This window comes from Peromyscus maniculatus, chromosome 4 (assembly GCF_049852395.1).
Source record: "Peromyscus maniculatus bairdii isolate BWxNUB_F1_BW_parent chromosome 4, HU_Pman_BW_mat_3.1, whole genome shotgun sequence".
NCBI classification, from domain to species: Eukaryota; Metazoa; Chordata; class Mammalia; order Rodentia; family Cricetidae; genus Peromyscus; species Peromyscus maniculatus.
Window position 1 is genome coordinate 118,996,224 of NC_134855.1, and position 25,715 is coordinate 119,021,938.

General features: G+C 35.7%; 1 protein-coding gene across 4 annotated transcripts in view; it reads left to right on the plus strand.

Annotated features, from left to right (window-relative positions):
• The window catches only part of Macrod2 (mono-ADP ribosylhydrolase 2), a 1,982,629-nt gene that overhangs the window by 417,955 nt on the left and 1,538,959 nt on the right, over positions 1 to 25,715 (plus strand). For all 4 annotated transcript variants that reach the window (XM_006983683.4, XM_042276356.2, XM_042276357.2 and 1 more), the window contains exon 4: positions 14,459 to 14,488. In XM_006983683.4, coding sequence (XP_006983745.1) covers positions 14,459 to 14,488 — 30 coding nt within the window. The remainder of the gene's footprint in view (positions 1 to 14,458; positions 14,489 to 25,715) is intronic.

The following is a 25,715-nucleotide window of genomic DNA, read 5'->3' on the forward strand; positions in this document are numbered from 1 at the left end:
AGCTATCGGAGTCCCTGGTATAGGAAGGAGTCTCATGCCTATGAGCTCCCCTGTCAGGAGGCTGTTAGAAGCCAGGTCCTCTTTGCCTGTGCTATCCTACATCTCTCAGAGCAAGAGGATGTTCTTGTCCAACAAGGCAGGATGGCACTTTCCTTGTAAGCTTGTTTATCTTTTAGCAGTGTTCCTGAGAGATGTTTCTTACTGATGCTATTGCCTCAATTCCTGTTGTCAGTGGAACATTTTTTTTGTGCAGCTGTGGGGGAGATGAGCCTACTTGGGATGCCTTCTATTGTTCTCCATCTCTGTTGGGTGTTTGAGACACTAGTTCTGGGCCAACATCTTTCCTGAATGGGGCTGTAAGATGCCCACAAACTATGTAGCTCATTTATATCTGAGGCCCCCTAATCTGCTCACTTTCTTCTTTGCATCTATCAGATTCCTCTCGTGGCTGCCCTCTTCACTGTTTCCACTATTTATAGTTGTATTCAGAGGGAATATAGTAGGGAGAACCCAAAGAAACAAATCTGTGGCAGCTTGTCTAGCTACCAATCTGTCAGGTCAAAAGTCTGTGAAATGCATTATAAAGTATCATTAACTTGTAAAAAGATTTTTCTTAAAGGATTTTAAGACTATTGACTCTGATGTTTAAATAGCAAATGTATTTCTTCACATGGTTATGTGTTTGTTGTACACATGTGTGTGGAAGCCAGAAGTTGATATTGGATATTTTCTTCCATAAGTCTGCACTCTTGTTTTTGGGACAGGGTCTGTCACTGAAGCTGAGCTCACAATTGACTAGAATGGTAGGCTAGCAAGCTTCCAGAATCTGCCTGCTTCTACTTCTTCAAGTGTAGAGGTTGCAGACATCTGTTGAGGCACCAGGCTTTTCTGTAGCTGCTGAGGATCTGAACTTAGGCCCTCATTCTAGCAAAGCAAGCACCTTACCTATGAAGAGCCATCTTCTCAGCCCCCTAGGAAATGTATCTATTGTGTTACAAAATAACAATTAATAGATGTATTATAGTTATTTGACATAATGTACCTATTTTATTTAGCTATTTACTTCTAGTATATATTCTAGCCATAAAGAGTAGTTGCTTAACAATTAGTTGTTAAATAATTAAATTATATTATATATAGTATATATATTATAATAGCATAGCATGTATATTATATAGATATATGATTTATTTATATTTTTATCTATATGAGCAAATAGATGTCTATATGTATATGTACCATGTGTGTGCCATTGAATTCCCTGGAACTGGACTTAATAGATGGTTGTGAGCAGCCTTATGTGGGTGGTGGGAACCAAATGTGGGTCCTTTGTAAAAAGAGCAAGTGCTCTTAGCTGCTGAGCCATCAGTCAAACCTATCTTTTTTAATTCTGTGTGATAAAATTGAGGCATAAATAATACTGCCTAAATAACAAATTACTGGTGAAATTAGAAGTCCATGCTTTCTTTGGCTGGCACCAAATCCATTAAATCCATAGATTATGGGGTAACCATTTAAAATTCATTTATTATCAGTTGCTGCTCCTGTCCTGTTTCTGATGTTTAGATATTTCAGAGTGACTTATAGTTGGAAGTATTTTTAGTAACTACTACTTAGTTATCCTGTGAGATTTATGAAATAATAATAATAATTTTTTAAAAGGCTCAGTAGTCAGTAATCAGCTTCTCACCAATGATAATACATTTGTCTGAGATTAATATCAGTGCTTTTCAATGCACCAGAATAAAACTAATCTCTATTATAGAATCCACAGCTGGCCTGATGAGCTGTAATAAGAAAAAGTAATTACTATTTTTTTGATATCTAGAAAATGCAAATTATATTTTGTCTCCAGAGCACAGAACAAAGAGGGCCTTTGTTGATAAATGACTAAATTTGCTGTTTATAAAGTTAGATTTTTTTATGTTTCAGATGAGAGTTTTTGAGACTTATAGCTGACATAAATATAATATACTTATAGTCTTAAAATTTAAAATTTTATAATTAATAAGTGAATATATCTATACATATAGAAGTGTTAGATTTGTGTATTTTAGAAATAGAAAAATTTGTTATTATGAGTTTTGCTAGCTGAAGTTATAGAAAAATTTTACTACTTGATAGCCCCAAATACAAGGATGAGGAGTGTGGGAAACAGAAAACACAGGGTCTATTTACTTAACACAATGGACTTTTATTTGTGTATTTCATTGTAAGCATATAATGGTGATATGGTGTGTATTTTAGGAAGCCAGAAGAACGAATTCTGAAACATATCTATACTTAAAGAAATGATAAATGTTTGAGATGATATATATTTTTAGCCTGATTTCAACATTGCAATGTATACATACATGGAAATACCACATTACCTCATATGTTCAATCTTTATGTACCAGGTAAAAGTAATAAAAGTAAAACAAAATCTTAGTTTATTCAGTTTAATTTCTTTCTTTCTTTCCTTCTTTCTTTCTTTCTTTCTTTCTTTCTTTCTTTCTTTCTTTCTTTCTTTCTTTCTTTCTTTCTTTTTTTTTTTTTGAGACAGGGTTTCTCTGTGTTGTTTTGGTGCCTGTCCTGGATCTTGCTTTATAGACCAGGCTGGCCTTGAACTCACAGATATCTGTCTGGCTCTGCCTCCTGAGTACTGGAATTAAAGGCAAGTCCCACCACCACCCACCTTCAGTTTCATTTTCTTGATGAATAAGGTATGGGCCATTATTGTCTTGAACATGATCATTCTTAAGCATTGATAATTAAGAAATATAATCCCCATGGTCAGTAATATAATATAAATTCAATGTTTCAAATGCATTTTCCCTTGTAAGTATAACTTCTTGGAAATTTAAATTGTGAATTGACATAAAAATGTTAGTAGACGATATAAGGAAAGTATATTTAAAATATTTTTATAATTTTAATTCATATTTTACATGTAAATGCTTCCTATTCTCCATAATCTAATTAAATTAAAAAATCAGTTTTACCACATTTACTATTGGTATTATCATAATCATTGGATTTTCCCTTATTTTGAAATCACTTGAGAGAAGTCTAGTTCCTTAATAGATAATCTGGTATACTAGAAAAAAAATATTCGTTTGGTTTTGGATGAAAGGTTTTAAACATGTAATTTATTATTTACCTACCAACCTATCACTGTGGGCAAATAAGTTTAGTCTTATGACAGCCTCTGTTTCCTCATTTGCTGTAGATTTACAAGAAGGTTTTGTAGATGATGCCAGACAGATAAACTCTTAATCACTGCTCAATAAATAATAGATGCTTCAATAGTTGTCATGATCTATTTGTTGATCTATTGGTTCTGACAATGGTCATGTGTTCCACCTTGGGAAGCTTACTTAAATGTATATGACCTTGTCCAGGGCTTGGTGACTCAGACTTTCTGATGGAAATGAGTCATATACGGGCTTATTTAACATTTGGGTAAGTTGATCATATCACAAACCAAATTTGCTGCATGTGGTTAGCTCAGAATTATGTGATGTATTATATTGGGTGAATGAAGCAGCTCAGCTCCTTTATGGCCTAGCACATTTTATTTATACAGTAAGACTTTAACAAACTGGAAAATGAATATGGATTTAAAGTGATGTGTTTAGATTAGGAAAGTAGGAACACGATCTATTGAATTTAGTGTAAGTAGGATTATTCTTCCTAGAGAATGTCTTCACCAACAAGCAAGTTAATAATACATAGAAAAAGACAGAAATCTGAATTAAAATTCTTCTAATCCTTATTCTGCCAATTCTGAGCAATGGGAAATTGTGGATTTGCTTAAGACTGTAAACATGAGAGTAATATTACATCATTTCAAATATTAGCACTGATGCTTTATCTTGTACACATGAATCAACCTTCCTATGTTCCAATCCTTTCATCAAGAAAACAATGAACAATAAACAGAACCTACCTGGTCAGCTTCTTGGGGCAGTAAACTAATTAGGAATGCACCAGGCATCTAATAAAGCAACAACTATATGCTATTTTTGTAGTGGTGAGGATTTGTGCTACAATTACAAATTTGAGTAATTATCTGATGATTACTCTTAACCAATATAGTTCATATTTCTTCAGCTTTCTGTTGCACTTGTGTAAAAGAAAGGGCTACCCAGTGAATTGTAGCATACACTCAAAAGCTGGTTTTAAGTGAGAAGAAACAGAAAAGTCAGAATTATCATGGGAACAAGATATTTAGCCTTGAAACCCTTATTGAGCTGAAGCATTCTTATGTTTCTTTGTTTTCTTTAATCAGCACTCCAGATCTTTTTAATAAGTTAATAGCTTCTGAAATTTATTGTCGAGCTCCTAAAGTAAAATTTAAATTCATAATGAATTTTATTAGAAAGCAATACAAGGTTTTTTTTTTTGTTTCTTTTTTTCAAGTCTTCAGTTTGCTTTGAAATTCAAAACCTGTTTCAGTTTCTATCTATAGTAAACACAAAGCACCCATAAGCTGATTTGGCTTTAGAAACAGACCCTTTTGGGTTGGTAGAATGGGTTGGAGGGCAAAAGACCTCGTTACCTGATGATCTAAGTTTGAACCCTGGAACACAAGTAAAGATAAAAGGAGAAACTGATTCCACAAAGTTGTCCTATGCTCTCCACATGAGCACTATAGCATGCCCCCTTCATCATACTCACAACCACCTTCACACACAATAAGCAGGCAAGTAAACAAACGCCAGACCCTTCTAGTACTTGGGAGATGAGACCAGAATTATTTCATGTATAATTGAAAACTTCACTAATGTGTTTATATTTAAGTCAAAAGCAGCCTCATTCGCATGACAAAACACTTTGTTTTAGATTACTTATTGATGATCATAAGCTAATACCAATGTTTCAGGTGCCCCTAAAGTTTATTATTTATAATAAATTTTGACTAGTTTTAGCACATATTTCAATATTTACACTTTAATAATTAAACAGTTAAATTTGAAAAATACATGTGCTCTGTGACCATAAACATTTTGAAGGATTCATTCCATAAAATTAGTATGTAGACATACAGATAGAGTATATTTATGAATGCACTGTTCATACATAATTGGAAAAATTACTGGAAACAATCTAAGTAACCATGAAATAGGAATGGTTTTATGTAGACATGATTTTGAGCAAGGTCTCACTTTTTAGCCCTGGCTAGCCTAGAATTTGTCATGTAGACCTGATTTATTCTCAAACTCCTGAGATTCACTTGCCTTTGCCTCTTCAGTGCTAGGTTTAAAGGTGCACACTGCCACATCCTTAATCTTATACAAATTCTGAAATATTATATTGATATATGCTATTTTCTTAGAATTATGTCATATTCATAAATGAGAAAATGATGTTTGTGGCAGTTTTATTTTATAATAATAGACACTTTACATAAGTGTATATATATTTATCTGAAAGAGAAAGTGTTGATCAGAATGGTACATAAGAGGAGTTGGGTTTCTTTAATCTATTTGCTCTTTCATGTAACTTTTATGAAAGAATATGCTCAATCATCTAACATATTATGATGTAATTATACATATTTTAATATACTTGTATATATTTTAAGAAATAAAACAGTTTCCTATATATTGCTTAATCTTTCAAACTGAAGCATAGGGGCAGGATGAAGCCTTATATAATCTAAGGTAACAGAGTCAATGAATGGGTATGAAGTTGGCTAGCCACCAGTCCTGCCTAGTCTATATAAACTATACACATTCAGTCTGGGTCCCAAGAGAATATAGATCAAACCGTCAAATTAGGATAACTCAAAAGGGGGCTTGTTTACAAAGAGTTTAGATCTAAGAGTTGGGGCCAGGTGTCAATGAGGAGGACCTTAAGGAATTGTTTAGAACTGGAGGCTACCAACAACATGGCTGTCACCACTCTAGGCCAAGAGCTGAGAAAAGATGCAGATGATTAGAACCCAAAAGAGAGAAAGGTTTGTCGTAAACTGAAGTACTTTGACTAGAGCAGTAACCTTCACTCAAGGGGCATAATCCACACAAACTCAGCCCTCAGAAAGTGGGTCAGGCTAGTGAACTCTGCATTCTCTCTTATCTCTCTTATCATCTCATGCCAGGGCACCCTTGGCTAGACCCAGCAAGAGCCAGAGTAAGAGAAGGCACAGGGAAAGGCCGAGAACGGGAGACACACAGAGAATGGACTTTGGAACGTAGCAAGCAAGCATAAAATAGCATACTTCTTTTAAAATGAAACCAGCATAAGCTGGAAGCAAATAAATAGTTAAAATATGAAAAATGCTGATATCCATTCTCTTTATGGACTTTTAGAACTGGATCTTTAATGAACCTTGGTCCAAAGATAGAACTTAAAAAAAAATCTGCAAAAGGCCTGTTCCTCACTCGACTCTCTGCAGAAGTCCTACCTTCTACCAACCCCAGTGACAGAGTAGAACAGGACAGGTCAGAGTATGGCTGGGCAATGCAATTCTCCAAAATGGAATGGCCCATTACCTTGCAAGGCTTCAGGCTAGGTCTGGTTGCTTTTAATGGTATGGGTCAGAGTGCACTGTAGTAAATACCACAGCTTAAGGAAGTGACCTTTTCTAAGCCTTGGCATGTCAGATGCCAGTCCCTTAGATCACCACTTTCTTCTGCACAAAGCTGCAAGATGACTATTTTTTTTTGTCAGATAATTGATGAGCAAATAGAGACTCTAAGAGGTTAGCTAATCAATTGGACTTTGAGAAATTTGCTCAAGGTCAATGATAGACTCTAGATTTGGGTCTAGATTTGCTTGACTCCATCCCAACACAGTTGCACTCAGGGACAGAATTGTGGCCTTCTTATTTTCCTAGAAATGTGTTTCATTGTCTTTTTCTTCCATTCCTTCATATTCCATTCATTCCACTACATATTTAATAAGTATTTATCCAACACTTAGTGTCAATTATACATGGTTTGCTGACTCCAACAAATGTAACCTGTGCCTTCATGGATTTTTCAACTTCATAATTTTTGAAAGGAAGCCCAGTAGTACCATATCCTTTCCTTTTGAGGTTCTTTGTGTCTCAATATTTTCATACATTTACTCTGAGAATTAATATTTTGGCTCATTTAGTTAAATTATAGTGTAATATAAAATAAATCCTTCAAATTCTTACTGCAGAAAGAAATTGAAGGTATATAATATTATAAGGAAGATATAATAAGAAACAAGGGAACTGTAAAATAGTCTTTTTTAAAGGATATTGACTGACTTTATTGAAACAAATTAGCCAGCCTCCCCAAACAGTATGTATATAAAGGTGCATGGTGAAGCTTATGCTTTAATCAAGCTAAAAGTATATCATATTCTCTCAGATAAGAACATCTTCCAGTTTTCAAATGAAAACTGGTTTATGTTCAAAACCTTTTTTGTTGAAGACAAGTTAAAACTAAACTGCTCTTCAAATTTCTTGTATTATTGCAGCCATAATACATGTGCATTCACACCTCCCCTACCCCACTTAGAAATGCTGTTCATTCTTTGTTTGGAAAACCCCAGATTGGGTTACTCAAGTGATCCAGCTTTTGTAACTGAGCCAGTATTATCATTACTGAAATTACAATTGATCCAGAATATACTGTCAAGAGGATGAGCCTGGCATAGAGATGAACATGCTGCATTTGCTGACTTTGAGTTAGCTGCCTTCATCCTGAATGTTAGGAGCTGCCTGCTGGTGATTTTGTTCTCTTCATCATCAACTTAGTGAACTTCCGCAGAGTGGTATTCAAAAGATTCCATGTATATTGCCTGTGTAGCCACTTTTGAACTTGGATGTACACACACACACACACACACACACACACACACACACACACACTCACACACACGCTTGCACACATGTCGTAGTGAGAAAAAGATACTAGGAAACATCCAAGTTAATGTTCCTGCTTGTTATCCTGATTGGCTGGTTCTAGATAAGTGTTTCCATAATCCTTGATCCTCTTGAACTTTCCATTTTTTTTAAGAGAAGGGATTGGGTCAATTCAGTATTTTCCAGAATTGCTGAGCACTCAGAATCAGCCTGTGAATAAAACAGGCCGCTGTAACCCCTTCCATACACTTCAGTCGGGGTGACTTTGTTTTCTATTGTTAGATTTTGTTAATAATTCCAAGAAACTCTTGCAATTCTTAGTGCCTTTGCACCTCTTTATCAATACTAGGGGCTTTTGTGTTGTGCTTTTGGCTTCATGGCGAGTTCCAGCATCTATGAGCCATAAAGACTAGGGAATAATCAATGGTTCCTTTGACTTCTGCAGTAAGAATGAAATGTAAGGTATTCATCATGTGTCTCTGCCTGCTTTCTATATCTGAAACACTTAAGCCTATGCTTAATTTTCTCTTTGTCAGCTTCAAAGCAGGAAATCATACTGCTGCCCCTAACCTCTGGCATTCTGTAGAATTTGTTTGGAAGGTGTAAATCTAGTGAAGTGTGAACCAAAGGCTGTTGCCAAACTGTGGCTGCATTTGTCTGTGTGGCTTGTATTTCCACAGCTGTCAGTGGAGGTGGTCACTCATGATAAGAAGGCATGTGTTCTAGAGTCAGACTCGTGCTAGGGATTTTATTTTATTTATTTATTTTTTTAGCGCTTCCTTTTTTGAACTTCAAAGCATAGGAAATAAAATTTGTGTCGTTATAAAGGATGGCATTTCTTTTGTAATAACATGTTGTGAATGAAATTGGTATTCTAAGTAGAGCTCCTGGGAAAGTTGTTGCCAACAATAATTTTGACATCTCATGTGCTCCATTGTAATAAGAAATCAGAATAAATAAGCAGAGCTAGGTGGTCAGGATTCTGTTCAGATGAAAACAAGTGTAATTTCCTGTATAATACGATGAAAAGCAAACAAAAGCCCTGCACAAAGACTTTTGATTAATGTTTAAAGACTAGTCTCGCAGCCTGTTGCTTGTTTGACAAGATAGTTTAGGGTGAGATAGAAATGAATCAAGAAAACAAATAATTGCTGTGGAGATAAGAGACTGGATTCTTTCAGACTCATGAACTTTAAAAAAAGTCAAAATTTATTTTTTTTTAAATGCTGCTGGAGCTAGAAAGATGGCTCAGTGGTTAAGAGTACTGGCTGCCCTTCCAGAGGACCTGATTTAATTCTCAGCACTCAAATGGCAGTTAGTTAACAACTGTTTGTATCTCCAGTCCCAAAGAATCTGACACCCTCTTCTGGCTTCCATGTGCATCAGGCATGCCTATGATGCATAGACCTACATGCAGGCATTATACCTACACACATAAATAAATAAGTAAACAAATAAATGAAAATTTAAAAAGTAATGTCAGTGTGATGGCTCCGTGGATAGAGATGCTCACAGTCAGACCTACCTACCTGAATTTGATTGTAGGGACTCACACAGTGGAAGGAGACAGCCAGTAACCTCAAATTGTCCATTGACCAACATAAGCATGTGCCTGTACCCTGCTCCTGACTCTAAATAATAGCGAGATACATAGAGTGAATACATTTACTCTAAAGAATGAATGTAAGCAGATGTTTAAGATTATTGGGCAGGATTTTATTGCACCAAAGCAGTCAATACTGAGTGGTCTTGTGATCCATAAATACAAGCTAAGGTGACTGCTATGCTGTTAATGTTGCTGCCCTCCCTTGCCCAGACCAAAGCCTTAAATCATGCATAGTGCTCTTTCCACTGGGTGTAAATTTTCTCCAGGTTCTTTCTCAAATGAGAAAGATTACATTTTTTTTTAATTAGTAAGTCAGAAGAATTAGAATCCTGAAGAATTAGAATCCTGTTTGTCATTCCTGATTGAGTCTATTTTCTGATAGAAGATAAATGAGATAATAATGACTTGTTCAAGTCCCTCAGTTATTTAGTAACTGATGTAGAATTAAAACCAAGGTTGCTTGGTTTTGGGGTCCGTGTTTTCATGATTTGTATCACAAGTTCGATTATAATCTTTTCTATTTTAATTTCTTTCTTTCTTTCTTTTTTTTTAACCAATCTCTTCTAAATGAGATATGCACACCATGCGTTATTTAGGAAAGTTTTTTAAGTTTTTTTTTTTTTGTTTTTTTGAGACAGGGTTTCTCTGTGTAGCTTTGCGCCTTTCCTGGAACTCACTCGGTAGTCCAGGCTGGCCTCGAACTCACAATGATCCGCCTGCCTCTGCCTCCCAAGTGCTAGGATTAAAGGCGTGCGCCACCACCACCTGGCTAAGAAGTTTTTTAAGTTTTAAAATTCCTTTCTTGGAAGTAGTTTTCTATCAATTTTATTTTGAAATATAGTAATATGGTTTTGGAAATTGTTATATTCTTGGATGATCAGCCCAAGAAAAGACTGACTACAATGTACTGAAGTTTTTGGTTTACTGCATTAAGTGTGAATATTTATACTCATAAAAATTTGATAAGTTGAATTAAAAAGTTGAATTTGGGTTTAAAAGGAGCAGAAATATCCCACAAACATTAAATTCAATCATTTGTATAGTGTTCTGCTTAGTTTTGTGTCAACTTGATACAACCTAGTGTCATCTGGGAAGAATGAACTTTAGTTGAGAAAATGCCTCTATTCGACTGGCCTATAGGATGATTGATGTGGGAGGGCCCAGACCAGTGTGGATGCTTCCACCAGTGGCAGGTGCTTCTGGGTTATATATGAACAAAGCTGAGCAAGCCATGGAGGGCAAGTCAGTAAGCAGCACTCCTCCACAGTCTCTGCTTTAGTTCCTGCCTCCAGGTTCCTGCTTTGAACCCCTGCCCCAACAACCCTCAATGATATGATTATTGGGCCATATAAGCCAAATAACCCTTTCCTCCCCAAGTTGTTTTTGGTAGCGGTCTTTATCACAGCAATAGAGAGTGAGCTAGGACATATAATACATACATATAAAAATATATATTCTATCTGTCTATCTATCTATCTATCTATCTATCTATCTATCTATCTATCTATCTATCTATCTATCTATTATCTATCTATTTATCTATCTATCATACAAGTTTACTGTGTTTGCCACTATGAAATTAGCTTTAAGGAAAAGTTTTTCTTATTTATATTAAAAATTTTAATGTCATAAGCACCTAGACTGTTCATCTCACTAAAACAAGTTAATTTGTTTGAAGTGAAAACACAGATCCATTAAATTAGAATGGTTCGTGTGAGTTGTGCATTCACTCAATCTTTGAAATAATCACTGTAATTTCAGTTTTGCTCCCTATCCCAATAGTATATTGGGCATTTTATTTTAGGGATTAGAAATTTTCTGGTTATTGAGCATGTTCATAGTAGAGTTCCTAATCTTACTATAGAAATAATGGTATCATGTTTGTATGTAATCTGTTTTGTCCTGTCCCCTGACACCCCACTGTGACACTCTAGGAAAAGCCCCGAGCAGGATCACCAGTCATTCTGGAAAGAAAATTTGATGGATGTATAAATGTATATCATGTGCTTTCAATTGTAAACATTTCAAATAAACTCTAAGAGTTCTATCATAGTCTTTGATTTTAGAGAATATGTAGAGCCAAAGATCGGTTCTTCTGTACTTCAGCAAATAAGTACTTCTTATATAAAAAGAGAATTGACTAAGCCCATCAATTATCTCACAATTTAAAACATGTATTTAAAAATTGTTTGATGCAGAACAAGCTAGTAAGTTCAGATCTTATTTTCAAGGAGCTTTTTATCTAATTGGAATATGTATTAACTTATTAGAAATAATTAAGAAATTAACTTTGAACCCACAAAAATTATTTTCATTTCCTTAAAATGGAAGAAATATGAACTTGTCTGCCTAGTGAGTGTTGGATAGTAATTGAGGTGCTTTGTGGGGGCAAAGTCATATTAGAAGTCACTTTGCCTATTTTTAGCAGTTTTATTGAAGAATATTACTTCTATATTTGTGTTACAGATAGACTCATCTAGATATGAGCACACATTAACATAAAATGACTTGATGATTGGCAAGGACGGGATGTCTAAATCCTACACCTACTCCTACTCATCTACTGGACAAATGCCTGGTTAAACAGAGGGTCTCTGGGTGGGGCTCTCGAAACATATCACCTCCACCTTTATTGATGAATGATGGACCAAAATAGACTACAACACATTACTGCACTCCTTGCCATGATGCACTCAGTGAAGAGATATTGCTTATTTTTGTTATTTATTGTTGGAAATACATTTTTTTCTTATGAATGAAAATGCAAAAATTGGAAGACTGCAGATGGAATGCCAAGGGCCTGGAAAACCCACAGACAGGAAAGTAATTTTCAGTCAAATGGGGTGGAAAGCAGGTGTGTGAAATGACATGTGGTTTTAGAAATACATTAAGATTTGAAGGTATGGCTGGTCTAACCAAGAGATATGAGTTGATCATGGAATTCATCTACCAGAGAGGAGACAAATGAGAATTCTCATTACTGTTTTCAGACCCTGCAGCAAATTGACCTCGGTAGTTACAAGGCTGGGCCTGGGCCAAGATATGCTCTGGTTAGTGTTTGTGTAAATACCACACTTTTTTTTTTTTTTTTGGTGTGACACCAGAGGGGTCTGGAATGCGAGTGGTATCAAAAGAGTTCAGTTTCTGATTGATTAGTGACACTTCTATTCTGCTTGAGTTTTCGAGAAAGTACTGTTGGGGTAGGGGGACAGCGGCAGTTAGACAATTCTATAATTGGAAGATCACATAAGACAGAGTTTGATGATCTGATATTGACATATTGAAAGGACCTTCCAAGGCATTAGCTCTCCGTGCATTTTTATGATACGCTTTTTAGTGTTGGAGTAATCAGTACACCATCAAACATTTAGTCTAATTGACCTGTGAATATGGGCATATATCCTTCATATGATCAATTATTTATTGATTGAATAATTAGTAATAATAACTAATAACATTTACTTTTTGGGTTATGGCAATCATGATTTAATGCAATGTACACCAAAGTGCACACCAAAGGACTCCTCTTTCCTAAACAAATAATTTAATCTTTAGTTAACTTTTGGTTGCCATCTCCTTTCATAATACTGCTAAAACCTTTTTTTATAACATGCATAAACAGTGCCAATGATATGTAAGTGTATGAAATAAAGCTCAGTGCAGTATATTGACATCTTGATTGTGAGTAACATTGTAATGTTGAAGCCATCTCTCCAGCCCATGCAGTGTGTGTTGAGTTCTACCTTAAGGTTATTATGTTTATATAAATATAAATGTAACATTGTTTAATACTGCAACCAATTGTCTACAATGTAATCTTTAGATGATTTTACTTCCTTGAGTGCAACCCAACTGTATTTTTCATTTTCATTTTTGTTAATTTTGTCCTTTGACTATTTCTTACTTGTATACAATGCATTCTGATTACTCTATGTGAACCTTTTCTATCTTCCTCCCATCCCTGTCACCCCCTCCTTCTCTCCCTCAAGCTCTTTCCTGATTTCAGAACTTCTAATTTTATTGTGATCCTCTTAGTTTAACTAGGGACCTCTGTGTGACCACTGGATGGAACTCTCCACCAGTGTCCCGAGGTCACTAGTGGGCTCCCATCTGAAGACAATGACTCCCCATCTACCTGAACCTGTCTATAATGAATGTTTCATCAATGAAGGATATAAGCCCTGACCCCCTCTTCCATCCATGCTGGCTGTTGGGTCCATTCTTGTACAGATCTAGATCAGATACCTGCACTTGTGAGTTCATGTTTGCAATGTCTGTGTCTTGTCCAGAAGATGGCATTTCTTAGCCTGCCTCTCTCTCTTCTGGCTTTTGCACTCTTTCTGCCCCCTCTCTTACAATATTCCCTTAGACATAGACTGGACAATATAAATGTCCCATTTAAGATTAATCCCATCGAACTATCTTATATTTATTTGCCTTCCAGGAATACACAGGCTGAATTTCTGAATAAATAGGTGAGAATTCACATACCACTATTTAACATTTCTATCATCCTCCCAAATAGAGTCTACACAAAAAATGAATAAATAAGTCTGTTGCTTTAGTAAAAGTTTGACTTCTTATTGCAGCAAAATTTCCTGAGATTGTTTTGTTTGATGATGGTTAATTTAATTTAAATTATCATTATATTTTCTTGTTACATTGTCCTTTGAAATCATTGAAATTGCCTAAGTAGCTTTGTTGTATCTACAGTTCATAAAATGGAAACTCAGAAGATCAATTTAGATACAGATGGAGAATAAAAGGGTTTCAATATGTACTTAACTTTGTTACAAGGAAATATATGAGCATAGCCATTTGAAGAGAAAAAGGAGATAAAATAGGGAAATACTAATTTTCATATTGTCATATGATAGTGATAAAGTCTGTCTTTATATGAAAATGCATATTTTCTATATATATGTCCAATAAGATACATGATAATTACTAGTTTCTGTTTCAACTATTCTGCTACACTGTGTCTCCTGTATGTTTTAAAGTATAATTTCTTTTCTTTTCTTTAACAGCAAATGCCAGTCTTCTTGGAGGAGGTGGTGGTAAGTCCTGAATTTGGCTTAACTTCAAATACATTTTTGTTACATTAACCAGAAGATGATTATCAAGCTCTGTGATATTTACAGCAAGCTAATTTTGCTATTGTTATCAACTACAAAACTAATATTCTAGAAAATATTTTATAATAGAAATGATTCAGTTTGAAGAATTATTCTTATGTTCAAAACTGTTTTTTTCTTCTTGTTATCTTTGATGTAAGGGATGCACACACACACGAGAGAGAGAGACAGAGAGAGAGAGAGAGAGAGAGAGAGAGAGAGAGAGAGAGAGAGAGAGAGAGAGAGAGAGAGGCTGTAATCTGTTGACATGAATACACACGTAGAAGATGAGAGTCGCTGCTAATAGGAATGTCAAGGTGCCAATATGTTTGTAGGCTCTGTCTTCTTTTCTTTTTAATCATAATTGCTTGGTTTTGCTTTTCATGACTTTGTGCCTAGAGATCTTAATATTTCATCTACTTCTTTGGAAAACTACAAGAGAAATTACTTTTGATGCTTTACTTTTTTGTATTAGGTAAGAGAAGAAAGCAAAAGTCTTCAAAGTGAAAGGAGAGGGAGACATTCCCATACTGCGGGATTCTTATGATAGAATCCAGCAAGTATGGCTTTCTTTTTAGGTTGGGAATAAGAATGCTTTTGTAGCTGCAGTATGTATAATATGCTAGGGGAGAAAGTGTTAGGATAGGGTCATTTTCACAGTAGATTCAGATGTTCATGGATTGGCTTAGCCTCTCACTCTTTCCCCCATCCCCCCTCTCCTTCCTATTTTGTTCTGGGTTTCCTTTTTAATGAAAGTGGCAGGTAGCAGTTAGGACTGTTCATCCCTTTTTGGCTTTAAAAATGTACTGGCCTTAATAGAAGATGCTAGTATACATTCTATCTAGAAATAAAAGCACAATCATGGTTCAATCTTTCTTCGGTGTATAATTGAGTGGAAAGCTGCTTCCCTCAAAGCATATTGCTGCATATCTGTGTGGCTGTTTATTAGAAGACAATGTATAAAATGCTAGGGGAAAGTGTGTTAGGATAGGGTCATTTTCACAGTAGATCCAGATGCTCATGGATTGGCTTAGTCTCTCTCTCTCCTTCTCCCATTCCCTTTCTTCTCCCTGTTTTGTTCTGCATTTTCATTTTCAGGTAGGTATCAAGTAGTAGGTAGGACTGTGCATCACTTTAAGGCTTTTAAAAAATGTACTGGCCTTAATAGAAGATTCTAATATAAGTTTTATTTAGAAATAAAAAAACATTATTGTTCAATTTTAATGGAACTCTTGAATTTGGAATGATGAAAAGGGGTTTAAAGTAGAAAGCACTGCTTATACTGTCACGTGTCAGTACATATCCTAAATAGGATGAGAGAATGTGGGATTGAAGTCTGTTATTGTTCCAACAACATGAAAGAGGTACTTAATACTCCATGCCTTCCCCGAAATACAACCTGAGTGACACTCCATTCCTAAAGTGTTGTGATGATTTAGCAAGAATGTCTGCTATGAGAAAGAATAGTAGGAGATTAATAAGTGTCTATTTTGATCTTCCCCAATTTATTTTAGAAAATATAACTCTACAGATTTTTTTCATCGTACATTTTACTGTACTTTTGGAGACTCAGAAAGGAAAATTTTCCTTAGGGGCTGGAGTCTTGGTCTATCTCCCCTCCAAAGTGCAGTGTATGAAGAAAAGATTCTTAAGATAAATTGCTCATAGCGGTGACTTTATTATAAGACATACTTGTATTTTAGGAGACGTGACTAATAGGTAAAGTGTAATTTTAAGATGGAGTTTACATGAGTAGATTTATCAACTTATAGCAACAAATTAGTTAAATGATTCATTTATTGCTTTTAATGATTTCTAAAGAGTGAGTCAACCAATTTTATTAGTTAAAATCAGTTTTTCTGCTCATAATGGAGAAGAGCTCCCAAACATTCTACTTCAAAGAATAGAGGTACATTTGTGTTTCACATGAACTTGTGCTGCAGATAGACTGGATTGGTTGCATGATAATTCATGGTGTCATCAAGCCTCAAACACTTCCTTTTCTGTTCTTCCTTCCTATCTTTCCATTTCAATGCCTCAGGGTTTTTAAAGGCTGCTGGTGCTCTAAGCCATCATAAATAAAGTGTAGACAAGGATAAGAAAGGCAAAAACTGTAAAAAAGTGTCTTCAGGGATGAGTCCATTTTCTTTTATATTTAAGCAGATTTCCTTTAAATCTTACATTTTACTGAGTTTGGTAAAATATTCATTCCTTGCATTCCTAGTAGTTTTTGATTTTAGGAAGCAATATGTTCATCAAAAACAATTATTCTGGTTATTGTAGAGGAAGAGAAGTGAAGGTTGAGTGAGCAACGAACTGCATGTGTCCACATGCCATAATGATCACTTTTCTGTCCTCACGTGACTTTGCATAAGTGTGCATGAGCATGGCTGGTACAAGGAATAATAATCGGCTCTAGAGACTGGCTTTACATTTTTATGGCTCTTCTAGCCTACTGGAGAAGGTACATTTAAGCAGTGGTATGGCATTTAGTGGTGTACTCATTGAAGAAATAGACAGGCTCAGTTTTCTGTGTCCCTAATGTAAGTACTGTTGTCTTCATCTACATGGCGGCTAAATTCATCATGATTTATAATTTCTGAATTGTAAATCTAGGAACTCAGTGATATAATAAAGATAAATTACAAGTAATTAATATGACTCTATTTTCCCCTTAAAACAGGTTGTCAAGAGTTTTAAATTCATTCATATACTTCTGGAATTGTCAAAACTGTTCTCAAATACAAACTTGGTTTTTCGTAGATTTTATTAAAAAATTGAACATAAGGAATACTCTGAGCTTTCCCTCTGCACTTTCTGATTCTATGACAAATCTTTGAAATCCTCTCATTGATGTTTATAAATAACAACTTCAAATTATCCAATAAAGAACAAGCATATGTGTCCTTTCATATTGTCAATGCAGATTGAGACTCATGAAAATAAGAAAAGCATCATCTACATCACTACCTGCATTCAGTTCCTCTCATTCATTTCCCATGATATTAGTAGAGTTTGTCCATATGTAGAAAAAGCAAATCTTCAGAGCACAAGTACATTACCATCTTATGGTACCTTTGGGTTATGCTTGGGTTTATATGTCTTTTCATGTGTTTGAGGTCAATCAGTCTTAGAAAACATTGTGATACACATTCAGTCACCTGCAATAAGGATGTCTTGTATGCATAAGGCTCTATATGCTGGTACTTAGAATATGTAATATGAAAGAAGTAATCATGGGCAGCCTTAAATTTTATGGAAAGGTACAATTAGTAGGAAGTAACAACTAGAATTAAAGAACTAATTTTCTCAGTTCCATCAGGACCATTATATAACAGACAAGAGCCAATTTTATAACCCGTGGCTTTAGATAATGTCTGTTCCATTTATGCAATAATTAACATGAAGCAGAGCATGATGATTGGACCAGTCCGGGGTATTGTTTATGGCATTTTCTTCCCTATTTGTCTGTCAAAGCACCTGAAGCATAATGTAAGATATTTTGAATGACAGTTCTTAACAGTGCAAATTAATATTGTTTTTTACATCATGATTTTGTTTGTTATTTTAATCATTTCTGCATCTGATAAAAAACTCTATATTAAATACTTTTATTTATATTAGCATTCTAACTATATACATTATTCTTGAGAATTTTATGCCAGGTTGAGTTTAAAAACTCTGAGAGTAGGCAAGCATTGCCAAATGAAAACTAAACACTCAGCCTGGGATCAAATGCATGGAAAGCCACTTGCTTAGACTGAAAACTAGACACATTCTTTGGATCTTCTCTACCCCGAATTCTTTTGGCTTTTTATGTCTTCTAGGTGTGGCCAAATAGGAACAAAATTCAGTGGTCTTAGGTTAGCAGAAGTTATTTTGAGGTTGCTCAACAGTTCTACCTGTAGAAAATTTCTAACTCTGTTTTGCTACTAATGACCACTTTGTGTGTCAAGACAGTACATGTTAAGTAAATATCAAGTCTATGCTTGAGAAGAGTGAAGTCATAATCATTTTCTGTCATATACAGGCTGTGAATTTCTACCCACACAACATTTATTTCCACACACATATATGCAAATGTTCATCATCCATTTTCACAATTAATATTTGTTGGGTAACTACTGTGTGTGCAGTATTGATTACTGATTAGCCAATCAATGCAGACTTCCTCTGTGGGAGACTTAGCAGCATAATTATAATTTCCTACATCCTCCCCAGTTTTCTCAGGACTCTTCTGATGTGGATCTTTTTAATTAAAATGATACTTTGATATTAACCTAGTGGACATTTGATGCTTTCTCTAAAACACAGGAAAGTCGACTTTAGACATGTTCTCTCACACAGCATTTGGGTTGTTACCCAGAACTACAATCCAATGAGCAGCAGCTTTTAAGTGTGTGCTAATATGGTTGAGTCAACTTTCATGGATTAACTCTTTACTAAATTATGTATTACTACTACCAGTGGTATTATTGTGGTTATTATTTGTGTGTGTGTGTGTGTGTGTGTGTGTGTGTGTGTGTGTGTGTGTGAATGTAGCTACATACATGCCATTACACATGCTCTCCTATCAACTGTGGATTCTGTGGATGCAACTCACATTGACAGGCTTGCACAGTGAGTACCTCTGTCTGTTGAGTCATTTTGTCAGCCCATGAGTTGCTTGTTAACCATTCACAAGAGAATGGAATGTCATCTTTTACCCTTCTTCCACATACAGAATGAGTTATACTGTACATGAATCACTAAACTGATCAAAGTCTCTATGTTTTTTCTATGTTTCATTGTATATCATTCATTCCTTCATTGATTCCTTATTTCCTACACCAATAAGCCTCCACACGTATTTAGTCCTCAGGCATGCTGGGAGAAATCTAGGATAATGGCCAATAGCCAGGAACCAAGGCCAGTTTGCAGGGGGTAGGGTATGGTATCCATGTTTGTCTATCAGGGGTGAGTGAAGCATGGCTGGTAGTGAGGTCACCAGCTGGTCTGCCCCCAGCAGGTAGAATGTCCCAACTATGGGTCTAGGAGAATAGTGACAGTCTCTCCAGCCTGGGAGAGCAGCAGGGCAGGAGAAACCAAGAGAGTGCTGCATTTTGTTTAGACAGGGAGCAGAACTGCAGGAAGGGCAGAGCTGTTAGGCCATACAGATTTAGGTTTAAACTTAGACTACCTCCTGTGGCATAGATCCTAGGCATGGCAAGTAGTGAAGTCTGCTAGCGTAGATCACAGGGTCCAGATGTGATGGAGGAAAGGGAAGGATACAGAGCTTAGGAATCAGGGCAGGTCCCAGAGCAATTGCCTACATATGGATCTCAACCTATTTTATTTTTACTTTTCTTCTCTTCCTCCCTTATAATTGTTGGTTACCCCTTTTGTACTTGTCTTGATACTAAAGTGAAAAGTATTGATAGTAAAGAGTATTAGAACTAAGCACAGTTAGAATTTATCTATTTACACATAAACATTTGAGGAACAAAAGGTATTTGTCACACAGGACAAATGAAGCAGGGATAGAAGTCAGTATTTTGGAGTGGTCAGGGAAATCTTCCCAGAAGAGTTATGTTGTAAGAGGTAGTATTTTTCTAGGAACAGAGAAGGGTGGCTCACTTGAATGTGCTTCCTCATAGATGACATTGTGCTTGCTTTTTTTTTTTTTGGCTAGCCTTCTCACTGTTGTTCTGTTTGGACCTTGATTAAGCAGTTCCCTCCAACAGTCTAGGAATGATACTCCAGGTGGAGTGATTGTGTTCCGACTGAGGTCAGGAGCTCTGGTGCTGTTGGAGTTGGCAGGAAACTACCAACAGAACCACCTGTGTGCTCTGGGGGCTGTCGTCAACAGACTGCCCACACATGCTCACCTCACCTGCACAGCGTCCATCATCTAGTCACCATCTCCAAACCCAGTTTCTCCTCATTGAACATGAGCTAGTTTAGTTCCAGTTAGGAGTTCTACTTAACCTGGCTGCCCTTCTCATGCCTGCCATTTGTCCAAATGCAGATGTTCTTACTAGTGAAGGAAGGTGGTGAGAGGAGTCCTGAATCAAGTCATATGTCTGCCTTGAACTCCTCTAATGTCCTGACTGTCTCATCTCTAACTCTGGTCTCTGTGAACAGACTAAAGTGTGTGAGATTACTTGTATTTCTGTATGTGTGCCCAATTGTCTTCAAAGGGGAGCTCCCCGTCTATCAGCCTTATGGAGAGGGGTGCCTGTAGATGTAACCAACCGTCTTATTAAATAAGAAACACAGAAACAATGTAAAAGAGAGAGCCGAGAAGTCAGAGCTCAGAGCTAAAATCTTACCCTTCCTCCTGCTGTCCCAGCTTCGCGAAAAGAGACCTACTTCCTGTCGGTTTGTTTTTTTATAGTATGTTGTTCTGCCTTCTCATTGGTTGTAAACCCAAACACATGACTGCCTCGTCACTGTCTGAATGTACAGCCCCCTAGGTCTTAAAGGCATATGTCTCCAATGCTGACTGTATCCCTGAACACACAGAGATCTTATGGGATTAAAGGCGTGTGCCACCACCGCCACACTCTTGCTATGGCTCTAGTAGCTCTGACCCTGAACACACAGATATCTATGGGATTAAAGGCGTGTGCCACCACCGCCACACTCTTGCTATGGCTCTAATAGCTCTGACCCCCAGACAACTTTATTTATTAACATACAATCAAAAAAAAATATTTCAGTACAATTAGATTACCACCACAGGTGCCCTTGAAGATCAGATGCTCTTTCTCATCGTAGCCCTGGGGGAATGTTCCCCTGATAGGAGTGCACTATCTGAAAGCTGTGTTTCTTTTTCATATAATGGTCCTGACAGTTTCTACATACTTGGATATCTTGGTTTTCTCTACTTTGCTTTAGAAAGTTAATCACTTTATCTGAGTAATTTTCTGATGGAAAAAAAACAAAACCCAAATCGTAAAAAAAAAAATCCACTTAAGTAGCCAAACTGATGATGCTGTGTGTATTTTCATAGTAATTATTTTTAATCATTGTATTATCTTTCATGTTTGAAAGAACTTGCAAAGACGAACTCACAAAACTTTTCACAGTACATTTTTTAAACATGAGAGATACAGAGAACAATGAGTATTTGTATAGGTGGAGGAATTAAATACAGGGTGCTTAAATTCCACAGATTGCATAGAAAGGCATGCTTCAGTCATGTTTCACCAAATGGCACGTGTTTGTAGTTACAGCTTCCTTTTTTGATAGTTTGACTTTATGAGAAAGTTTTTTTCTTTTAGCCTTTTAATCTAAGCAGCCTGTTATTGACATATTATAATTAATATATACAGGTTTTATCCTATCAAAGATTACAAGTTTTTAATTTTATAAAAACCTTGTATATTTATGCTTCAGCTGGAGTCTCCTTTTGAATTCATTTCCATTTTTATTTTTGCATTTGAACTTTTAAATTAATTTTATAATTGGAAAATATTTTGTTATTTTTATATTTTAGATAATTAACTTTTAGAATATACAAAGTTAATTAATTCTTCCAGAAAGTGCTTAAATTATTAAATGATGCTTTAGGATAGGAATTTAAACTACAAAAATATTAAAAATATCAAAAACAACAAAAACCATCTTTTCAGTTGTAGGAATTCCTAAGTAAAAACCCTAGAGTTTTATATGCACTCTTACTGTGTTTGGCTAACTAAATGGGAACTAACTTCCTAGAAGTACAAGTTAATATTTCAAAGCAAATGATTTACAGTTATAAAGTACTCTCACAGGTAAGAACACACACACACACACACACACACACACACACACACACACACACACAAGTCCTGATCACATAGTAGCTGTTACATAGTACTTGATTATTTGTGTTAAAGTATAATCTCTTCAAAACCACAAAGAGATTGAACTCTATTGAAGTCCTATTTTAAATATCTCTCACTTATCACCATGGCGATGGATTCTATGCACATGGTGAGAAGCATAAGTGCTGATAAAATACTTCTGCTTAAAGCCCCTTGTGTTCTGGGGAAACTAGATGCCAGCCAGAATCCGGCAGCTTACTGTATTTGATGTAGTTTTCTGGCAACATAAGGTAGGGAAATTTCCTTGGGAACAACTAGCAAAACCTTCATGCCTTTGGCACTGTTGAGAATGTTATTCCACTATTTTACACTTCCTTCACTTCCTTCCCAAAATGTTGCTATCTACTCGGCTCTCCAGACAGATTAACCTGGGCAGTTCTCAGTGAAAGCAAATCCAGTGAGATCCCTTGGGTCCAGTCACATACTCTTGGAGAGCCCCACCATGAGTGTCTGTACTGTTACAGCTCTGTATTTGGCTCAAAGATGTTAATTTTTTTTCATGAGTTAAGACAAATTCATTATTTTGCATACTAGTTTCCACCTCTGGAAAGATGATTATAATGATACCAAACTACTTCACTGGGGTGGAATAACTAATTGCTCATTGTAAAGTGTTTTTTAAATACAAAGTGTTAGATAAATGGTTATTACTGCAGTTGTCATTATTATTATCATTATGGTGTAAGCGCGAAAGATGAAAGGTGCTGGATAATTGCACGATATGGTGATGCTGTATTCAAATAAAGGGGAATAACCGGAATTGTGGGGTAACAAAGCTCACAATACCCACATGTGGTAGAGCAGAGTTTCTTTTTTATAGAAAGATAATACAGATAATTGTTAATTACCCACAAATAAGCCCAGGCATTTTGTATATATAGATATGGACAGAAGATCATTCCAACAGCAGTTCATTTCATCTATGCAGTAGGTGTTTTGAAGAACCTTTATTTCAAACATGTAAATGCTCAGAGAATAAACTAATTATGAACTTGAGAAAGGGACATTCCAGTTTCATGTAACATTTGCTAGACCAGGAGAAGGAAACCTAAACATAGCCTTAGGGCAAGACTGCACTGAGCCTATCAGTTAAGGCACATGGAGAGGACAAATAAAATAACATTATTTCATGTTCCAGCACATACTTGACACAAAGGGAGGAACAAGGAATCCAAAGGAAAGGATTTATAATTAGCAGGCAGTGAGGTCTGGAGAACTATGAGAAAAGGAGACACCTAGTAGTAGCTGTAGATTATTGAGTAGATTATTCAATAGCAATACCTACAGATTTTAGTATGGAATAATTTAATAATTGACATGAAAGTGGATTCTTTTCTCAACAATTTAATCACTAAGTAAATAATTTAATGTAGACATAGCATCAGCAAGGTATAAAAAACTGGAAGTATATGATTAAACAACCATCCTTCTTTTCAAGTATAAAATGGTCCAGGCAATGACTACAAAGTAGGCTTTGCTCTTAGGCACACATAGAATATTTCTAAGGTGAGTCATGTGATTGACTAAGCAAGAAAATAGAGAAAGGATGTCACAAACTAGAAATGTTAAGGATAAAAGAGAAGATAGCTATATAGAGCCTCAATAAATTTTTTAAAAAATCAAAATGAGGTATTTTGAGCAACTCATGCCAAAAAATTGGTGAACTTGTGTAAAATAAATCTGGCTCTTTCTCACCTCTCTTATTATCACAGTTTAGACATACACTTAGAATTGAAATAGTAGTATCACTCTCATTTATAACATTATATATTTACAATTTTCATCCAAAACTATTCATTAGAGCAGGGTTAAATTGTAATATCTTGTGCTAAATGATTATATTTGTTATTTTGTAATATCGGGATCTATAAAGATGAATAAATGTAGTTACTACCTATTAAATTATACAATATGTTCAAGAATATGTCCCCATTGAAGAACAGCTATCTGATAAATGATGATTAGGCTGTGTATGTTATGTGATGTGTTTCTTATTTCTCAAGTTAATGTACAAATTAAATCAGTTAAACAAGTTAAATAATTCTTGGTACGTTATTAATAATGAACAATTATCACCCATTATTACTGTTCCATATTAATATGAGGATCTTAGAATTCTGTCATATTCAGTTCTGGCCCTAATGGTCTCTGACTATTTCAGTCTGTGTATACCAATACAGTAAAGCAAAGTTTTCAAATATGAATCATCAGACAGAAAAATTAAAAGTTAAAACTTCAACCTCATAGTTTTTGAAAAATGTCCCAGCTCTTTAGAAACATGAGAAAGAATCAATATCTGATCTGAAAATCAAGGTCATTTTAGAATGCAGATTGATTTCTTTAGGAGATGCTAAGTTTTCCAGTGGTTTTGCAGCAAACTTCAGTTGTGTAGACTTCTGTTAGCTGCTTGAACTTGCTCAAAGTTTACCTTTGGTCAAGGCATGTGATCACTACATACAGTTTCTCTTTGGGTCTAAGCTTAGTGATGACAGAAAACTATATAGAAAGGAAAAATGTTTCTGGTTATTCAAGTATTCACTGGACACTGTGGAGTTCTTTGCTAAATGTAGATATAAATATTTTGTGATTGATAAACATGAAAATTTAAGTGTTTATCCTCACAAGCCATATGACTGAGAAGGAAACATACTTATTTTTATGTCTTTATCTCACCCCCTTAAGGAATCTGAGATAGAATTGTTGCCAGTTTTTAAATTCTCCTCTCTGAATATTTTAGTGTCATCAAATGGGAATGATTTGGATCAGTTACAAGATTATGATGGGAATGATGGAATGGTGTAATGATTTGGAGCGAGTTGTGTCCTGTCTCAGGAGAACTTATAATTGGATTGTATTTATGATAGGCACATGAGGAGGAGAATGGAGTACCTCCTTAACCCTCCTCTGACTCTCCAGTCTGCGTCACTGTTTTTTTTTTTTTTTTCACGAGGGAACAAAGAACGTTTATCTGATTTTACTATCTCATAGGTTCCCCTGGAAGCCATGAAGTGGAACCTAAAATAAGCCCTTTTCTGGATTTTTATATAAATCTCATGGAGAAACTCTGAAGGTGGAGAGTTTGCTTTTGATACCCTAATATTACAAGATAAATAACATAAAAACCCAGGAAGGGTGGCTGAAGGGAGCAAGAAGGAGTAGAAATCTATTGGGATCAGGTCCAGAGCTGTGGTTGGAGGAGGCTGTCTTTTGTCTGTCTGAAGATAATTAAGCCCTGTACATGATTGCGCACAATCCTTTGGGATGTTTTGGTGATACACAACAAGAGAACTCCGGAGCTTAATAGTTAGGAAACTACTTTT